At 35.3% G+C, this 8,861-nt stretch overlaps 1 protein-coding gene across 1 annotated transcript; it reads left to right on the forward strand.

The window, feature by feature from the left end:
- Positions 1–6,651: 6,651 nt before the first annotated feature.
- On the forward strand, positions 6,652–7,602 carry LOC134601948 (olfactory receptor 11L1-like). Its single transcript, XM_063446454.1, has one exon. The coding sequence runs from the start codon at positions 6,652–6,654 to the stop codon at positions 7,600–7,602; it is 951 nt and encodes a 316-aa protein (XP_063302524.1).
- Positions 7,603–8,861: the final 1,259 nt, after the last annotated feature.

Genomic DNA, 8,861 nt, shown 5'->3' on the forward strand with positions numbered 1-8,861 from the left:
TCTGATTACAGTCAGTAGTACAATATCATTGTTCTAATTTCCTTACTGCTAGCAATACAGGTACAGTGGGATAGTACCACTTATTTAAGTAACCTTTCCCTTTTAAAATTGGTGGATTTTAATCCTGCCATTGCAATAGACTAAAGACTGTACCCGAGCAAGCAAAGTCATTATGTGCAGGAATTGTGCACTTTAAATAGTCGAATACTTATGCAATTCTAGTGAATTGGGCTGGCTGCTCAACACATCATTTAGTATCTTTTGGTCACATTTAAAGCTGTAAATGTATTTAACATTTTATTTAAATAAGCCTTTAATAATTTCAGTTTAAAAGTTATCAGAGATCCTGTATAGTTACAATTTTATGTTGCCCCGATTTATTTTACATATATATTATTTGTAATCATTTTATAAATATTTATTTTTGCAGAGCATTTAGAGAAGCAAAGGGTGTATAACCACATGTTGCCCTTTTTTCTAGGAGGGTAGTATAATTTGAACTCTGTTAAGGAAAAAATATGAGCTAGTTATCATATATTATATAAAATATATGCTGCAGTGTATGTATTTAAAAGCCATGTCTTTCTCTTTATGGCTGTAAGTAATAATGTTGTTCATAATTTGGAATATAAACCAACGACTTCTCAATTCCTTGGAATGTTTACATGTCTCCTATCTCCGCAACCTTGGCTGGAAATTCCAGACTCCAAAAACAGTTATGCTGTTATAATTCCTGATTTTTAATGAACAGCTAGCGTAACTGACAATATGGAAATTATCGCTGTTTTATAAAACTTTTCATATATAGTGGACATTAGAATCCAGAATGCAGTAATGCAATAATTAAAAAATCCTGTCTGTCTGTTGCATGGATGTTTTCATTAAGCCATAATGCAATTTTCTTTGCATTCTTGGAATTAGACTTCAAATTTCATCGCTCTGTCTTATCACTTTTCTTTTGACAACATATTGCATCAATCTTTTTCCTGCGCATGCATACTAAGCAGCTACAAAGAGAACATATCCCCCTGCCTGCAATCCACTGTCCTGGAACTAATGAACCATGCTGTGCTGGTGTATTAGGCATATCAGGGAGTTTACCAAATATGTATATTTGCTCTCTTATGATATTAATTAAGATCCACAATTTCAGCATTGTATGCTAATTACAATGTACCTGTCACCTGAACTTAAAGTGCCTTGTACAAGTTCACATTAAAATCATCTCTAATGATGAAGATCTCTCTCTGAGTCTGGGCTACAAATAGCTCAATATATTCTTGATATTTCAAGATTTGTGCCATGACAAAGTATTGTGTCTTCTCTTACGTATAAGAGGTTACCTAGGTATTTGTTATTTTATAGTTAAAGCTTCCAAGTACAAGTCCCTTATTTACCACTATAATGTCTTAAAGCATAGAACTTAGTAGGGCTAACCATACAGATATCTTAGCCATAATTTTATATAGTTAGTAAGAGATCCTCTATTTACATATATAAATAATTGAGAATACAATATAAAATAAGGATTGTCTTGGAAGCAATAGATTTTGTCTTTTAGATATTTATTATATAAAAATATAAATTTAGACATATCAAATCCATTATAGCAGAGTTTATAAGATGAAATGAAATGCTTGCAAATATCATTAATAGGTTAACATACCCTTCTGAACATGTCATTGATGTAGAATTATTAAAAATCTTTATTGAACCTGTATTGAATTATTGCACTAACTCCATTTTAACTTCATACTGTGACAAATCCTCCATTTTGTCCCCATAACCTGACTTCTTCATTTTAAAACTACATTACATGACAGAATTTCCCAGCACATCTAACACAATGGACAAAGACTGTATTTTCTATAAGGACATGACTAACTCAGGAACTGCTGAATTTCCCCTAACTCGCAACATAGTATAAATTGAAGGCCATGAGAACACTGTAGTAATGAAATGTTCTATTCATAAGAGACCTTGCACCTGACCACAGACCTGACATCACTGACCGTGTAAAATGACGCTCAAGCCCCCCTTTCCACCGAGTAAACCTCATGCTAAGGGAAATGGCGCTTGAGCCCCTTGTCCCCACCCGTGTCCAAACAATACCATCTCTCGGTGGGTGGACACATAGCTAACCACTTAGTTTTTGAGCCAATTAATTATATTGATAGGTGGACACTAATCCAGACACTTAACAATTAATCCAATTAATGATGTGTATTTACTAATATCTTGATAATCAATGATGACGCAAAATGCCTCTTAAAAGGGCCTGCGCGCCCGCTTTTCTTCACTTGCCAATAAATTTTCTCGAAGTTATTTTAACCTGAACTTCGTGTGTCAGACTGAATTACTTCAGCGTATATACGCAATTCAATTTTCTTAATTTGGACAGGAACAGATAGACATTTAAACATTTTGGTTTACTGCTAAAAAATACCATAACATCATCATGTCAGGCTCTCAGTCATTTTAAGATGGAGCAGCGTCTGTCTCCAAGTCTCTCCTCTCTTTGTTAACATTTAAAAGTACACCTATTTATACCTTAGGTGTCGTCATTTTAGGGTCACCATAGTTCATATATGAAAAAGTAACTTGTCTATGAAAAACAAAATGTTCCATTTCTAACATCTTCTCAGTTTGCAAGATCTCTTAAAGACAAAGTACACAGTTTAAGAAATACAACATTTCATTCTAAAACTTGTTATATTTGCATTTGCCCATAACAAAAGCATGGCCAATTTCTTTGTAAATGGCTATATGTTTAATGTTTATATTTATTAGTATATATGTAATTTTAGAAATACATGAATAATAGACACATTCTTTTGACAGGATTAACACTGTGCATGTGCACATTTCTCCCAATTTTTTACAAATAGAGGGTCTGCAGCTTGGTAAATAAAGTTCATTATACTAAGAATAATAAAAAATATATTTTATAAATATTTGGGTTTACAGATATAGTTGAATTGCACAGATTTATACTTATATAAGATCGAGAATATGTTCTAAGTTACACATGTTTACATTATGTATATTTCGGGAGATATTGTATAACTTTAATAAATCGCAAATGTACAGTGCCCTTCACTAATATATGCTTTTTTTCTTGAAACCCTTCCAAACAACTCGTGTTCATGTAGGTGATGTCAGATTATAGTTTTGGAGACTTTCAACGCAACTAACTTCTACAATTCTTTAGCTGTGATCCTTGGATATTTTTGGCCACTAAAACCATCCTCTTCACAGTGCATTGAGAAAATATAGACACACATCTTCTTCCAGGTTGATTCAAAAAAAAATTTTGTTGACTAGGACTTCTTAATTATTGCCCTGATGGTGGAAATGGGCATTTTCAATGCTTTTGTTATTTTCTTGTAGCTACTTCTCATTTTGTGAAGCTCAACAACCTTTTGCTGCACATCACAGCTTTATTCCTTGCTCTTGCACGTTGTGGTGAATGACTAAGAGAATTTGGCCAATGTGTTAACTCCTATTTATACCTCTGTAAAGCAGTAAGTATTGCTGAACAATGTCCTGTTCCTAGTCACTCAGATGTACCAAAAATTTAAAATATCATTGGGAATATACTTCAAATATATGTTTCTCATATAAATTCAAAGGGGCTTCAATAACTGTGCCACAGATATATTTAACAACATTTTTTTTTATAAACCTATATTGTGTTTGCAATTGTTTGATATCCATAAGAGCAGAGTAAATTTGTGTATTTTTTTAACAAAATAATCCAAAAGGCATTTAAGACACATTTTCACAGCCTTCTTTGCTCATTATTACCAAGGTTGCCATTATAAATGCTGGGCACTGTAAATATGAATATAATATCCGTGTAGAATATAGAATGGTTCAGGCACTCCATGGTGATAAAATAAGCAGCTTCATTGGGGCCAATTCAATCAAGTGAAAAAACAGCAGTGAAATTACAAATGATTAAGAGTTTAACAAAAACATATATAACAGCCACTCATATATCTCACATTAATTGATACAGCTGAGTAAACATTGCCAAGTTAATTATCTGTTCCATTCAACAATAATTTTATTATTATAATTGTATGCCATTTAGGTGAAAGAGCACATTCCATCTGTAGTTCGGCCACTTCTGATGACGTCATCATGTCAATGCCGGCATGATGACGTAATCCGAAAGCCCTGTATCTTAGAGGTGTGCATCTCCCATTATTGTCCTGTCCATTTTTAATGATGTCATTGTGTCAATGTGAAACAGCCCTATAAGCAAATTTCAGCACAAGCAATATATTCCACACAGTCCAGCCGGGGAATACATCACATGAAGGTTGGGTGACCTCCCCCAGAGGCAGATTCAGCACTAGGGCTGAGACTAAGCAGAACAGTCAAATATTTAAAAAAAGAATACATTTTCAAAAACAGAATTCAGCGGTTAAAAATATAAAAGTGAAATCTTATCATATCTTATCTTAAAATAATAAACGCTTAATTCTGTTTTGGAAATGTATTCTTTTTTTTAAATTTGACTTTTCTTTTTTATTCACTTTTATATTTTTTCACATAATATTTCTGTTTTCTTTTATTCTTATTTTCATTTTTGTATAGGTCTCTTCAGACCGCAGCCACTTAAAATAGCTTGAGTTGTCATCTTGTTAATTCATTTTGTTTACAAATTGTACTTGGGGATTTATGTGACTTGTAGACATCTCCTGTCCTGCTTAGTCTCCGCCCTGGTGCTGACTCTGCATCTGGGGGAAGTCTCCCAACCTTCATGTGATGTATTCCCCAGCTGGATTGTGTGGAATCTAGTGCTTGTTCTGAATTTTGCTTATAGGGCGGTTTCACATTGACACAATGACATCATCAGAAGTGGCTGAACTACTGATGGAAAGTGCTCTATCACCTACATGGCACTTTCTTACCACAGTCTGTTATCTGGCTGTAAACTGTATTAGTAGGTTGGTCCTTCACTCTATAGTCCCCTAATACAATTATGGTTTAATGGAACAGACAATGAACTTGGCAATGTTTACTAAGCTGTATCAATTAATAAGGGATTTATGAGTGGCTGTTATACATTCTTTTTGCTAAACCCTTAACCCCTTAATGACCAAACTTCTGGAATAAAAGGGAATCATGACATGTCAGACATGTCATGTGTCCTTAAGGGGTTAATCATTTGTAATTTCACTGCTGTTTTTTCACTTAATTTAATTATTTTTCCTGTGATTGATCGCTGTAATTAAATGTCACTTATGCATTGATGTGGTAGCGTGATTAAGGCCCTGTAGGGTCGAATCGTTCCTGTTTTTGCTCCAATAAAGCTGCTAATTTTATCATCCCAGAGTTTATTCTGCATATCTTGAAAGGGAGGCCTGGCCAGTCCTGGCTTCGGAGCACCTGGGTTATTTGGTGAGTATAATACCAATGTAGACACAAATTGTATGTATTTTTCTTAAACTAGTTACATGATTGTAGACGTTGAGACATGTTGTCTTTGAATATATTATATAACTACAATGTTTCAAACTAAGGTTTAAAACTACAGGGACCTTGCACCCAGCCAACTTTGAGATAAAGTGACCTGTGTGCCTATAGTGTATATTAAACACAGCAATACAGTCTAAGTAATACATTGAAATTATATTAAATTGTAATAAATTATGAGAACAACTCTAAATATAGCAATATATAAATATATTTATAATTTAATACTTTTTAAAATAGTATAATTTTCTAATTTAATCAATACACAGTAATAATGTGTTGGTATCTAATAGGGGTGTCCTTTCGTCAGATGATTCCAACACACAACCAATCAACTATTTCAGAATTTTTTTCTTGGGGTACCAGCTTCTGCACAGATCCAGAATAATTTTCTTCTCTATCCTTCTTTTGTTCTACATTATGACTTTAACGGGAAACCTTCTGATTATAATTCTGGTTTCAGCAACTCAATATCTTTATTCTCCAATGCATTTCCTACTCAACCAGTTGTCCTCTTGTGACATCATACTCACTACATCAATTATTCCTAACTTGCTCCATATCACCTTAAAAAAATGGTATCCACATGTCAGTTATTCAATGCATTGCTCAGTTCATATTATGATTACATCTCTTAATCAGCAATCTATTTATAATTAAACTTTTTAAAATAGTATAATTTTCTAATTTTAATAATATAAATTAATACTATATTGGTATCTAATGAGAATGCCCTTTCATCAGATGATTCCAGCACACAACCAATCAACTTTTCCAGAATTTTTCCTCTTGGGGTTCCAGCTTCTGAACAGATCCAGAATAATTTTCTTCTCTATCCTTCTTTTGTTCTACATTATGACTTTAACGGGAAACCTTCTGATTATAATTCTGGTTTCAGCAACTCAATATCTTTATTCTCCAATGCATTTCCTACTCAACCAGTTGTCCTCTTGTGACATCATACTCACTACATCAATTATTCCTAACTTGCTCCATATCACCTTAAAAAAATGGTATCCACATGTCAGTTATTCAATGCATTGCTCAGTTCATATTATGATTACATCTCTTAATCAGCAATCTATTTATAATTAAACTTTTTAAAATAGTATAATTTTCTAATTTTAATAATATAAATTAATACTATATTGGTATCTAATGAGAATGCCCTTTCATCAGATGATTCCAGCACACAACCAATCAACTTTTCCAGAATTTTTCCTCTTGGGGTTCCAGCTTCTGAACAGATCCAGAATAATTTTCTTCTCTATCCTTCTTTTGGTCTACATTATGACTTTAACGGGAAATCTTCTGATTATAATTCTGGTTTCAGCGACTCAATATCTTCGTTCTCCAATGTATTTCTTCCTCAGTCAGTTGTCTTCTTGTGACATTATACTCACTACATCAGTAAGTCCGACATTGCTCCATATCACTTTAAACAATGGTATCCCCATGTCAGTTAGTCAATGCATTGCTCAGTTCAATTTCTTCAGTTTCCCATCAGGTACAGAATGTTTTCTTCTCACCATTATGTCCTATGATAGATATGTGGCTGTCTGTAAACCATTGCATTATGTAACGATAATGAATTTCCCATTTTGTCTTAGTCTTGTGGTTTTGTCCTGGATATTGGGTTTTCTTCTCACATTGATTTTTGTAATCTTGTTAAGTAATTTAACTTTCTGTAATTCAAAGTACATTGATAATTTTTTCTGTGATATTGTTCCTCTTGTTCAGCTTTCATGTTCTGATACTACAGTTGTACGGACTGTAATATTTTGGATCGCTGGTCCAGAAACTGTCATTGAAACTGTGTTTATCATTTCTACGTATGTTTGTATTTTTCTCGCTATACATCGAATTTCAACCACCACTGGGAGACAGAAAGCCTTCTCCACATGCAGCTCCCACCTTTCTGTCGTGTGCATGTATTATGGGACTCTTATTGCCATTTATGTATTTCCATCAGGAGAACATTCATTCGGAATGAGTAAGATTGTATCCTTTATGTACACAGTTGTGACCCCTTTGTTGAATCCAGTGATATACAGTCTGAGGAACCAAGAAATCAAGACAGCCATTCTAAAAGTAATGAAAAATAAATGTGGTTAGGAATATTATATACACACGTTATTTTTTTTTTTTTTTTTAATTCTTTATTTTTGTGCGCTTGGTTTAGCAAGTTAACAATTTCATACTTAAAACATGGTATGACACTTTCAAGCGGTACAATTTAACATTGTCAACATTGAGGTTACAGAGTTGTGAAGCACATTTTCTTATAACAAAACAAGTTTGGTGACATACCCGGGGTTAGCAAGGTTGTTACAGGTGTGGTGTTGTGTTCCCCTGGTGTACTACAAGTGCGGAAGTATGGGTGTGCTCCCTGGTTTGGGCCGCAAGGTGTAAGCGTGTGTGGGAGCATGTACATGGATGATGCAAGCTGGTTTCAAGTTGTAGTTCTGGATGCCAGAGTGTACTCGCCTGTGGAGCTTTTGTTTGGGTCATGTTTGCTATAGAGACATATGTGTGTGAGGTGCTCTAGTGTGCGTTGTACCTCATGTGGCATCTCATCTATCCCCTTATCCCTGGGAGTGGTGGGGGGGGGGTGAGCAGAGAGGCGATAAGCATAGTGGGCGCCAGAGTGCTATATCTTTCTGGCTTGGGAGAGTAGGGTTATATTAAGCTTATAAGTATCCATACAGGTGTTGATCAAGGCAGAAATATCGGGATGTCCATTTTTGCGATGTAATATGAGGTGCGTAGTCTGTCATAGTCCCGCATAAATAGCAAGGTGCAAAAAATAAGAAAAACAAAAACCAAAAGTCTAGTTGAGAAGGTGATATTCCTCAGGACTGTTTCTCCTCACTGGAAGAAGTCTGGGTTGTCTCTTTGGCAGATGTGTCCGTGCCAGGCTTACCGTTCCTGGGTTTAGTCCTTGTGTAAAGTCAAGTGACCAAAAACTGTGGGTCCTGCATAGACTGTCCCGGTATAGAATTGTCCTCATGTACCCCGTTCTCCGGTCGGTTTGCCGTCTTGGAGGTGAGTGGTGGTGGTTGTAGTCCCAGTGCCTTAAGAAAGGTAGGGGCCCCTACTGGCGTTGTGAGGTGGTGTGCCGTCCCATTGTGGTGAACAAGAAGGGCGCCAGTGTTTCCCCACCTATATGTGATGCCTGCTTGGCGCAGCGCGGTCGTCACGGGTCCAAAGGTCTTTCGTTTTAGCAAGGTGGCTCTAGTGACGTCTTGAAAGAAGGAGAGCTGAGCTCCTTCAAATGTCAGTGGTGTTTTGCCTTTAATTGCAGACATTATTTGAATCTTGTCCGTGACTGTTGTCAAGCGTAGTATTACATCTCTGGGGATGTTAGATGGTAG

Source organism: Pelobates fuscus, chromosome 3 (genome assembly GCF_036172605.1).
Source record: "Pelobates fuscus isolate aPelFus1 chromosome 3, aPelFus1.pri, whole genome shotgun sequence".
Classification (NCBI taxonomy): Eukaryota; Metazoa; Chordata; class Amphibia; order Anura; family Pelobatidae; genus Pelobates; species Pelobates fuscus.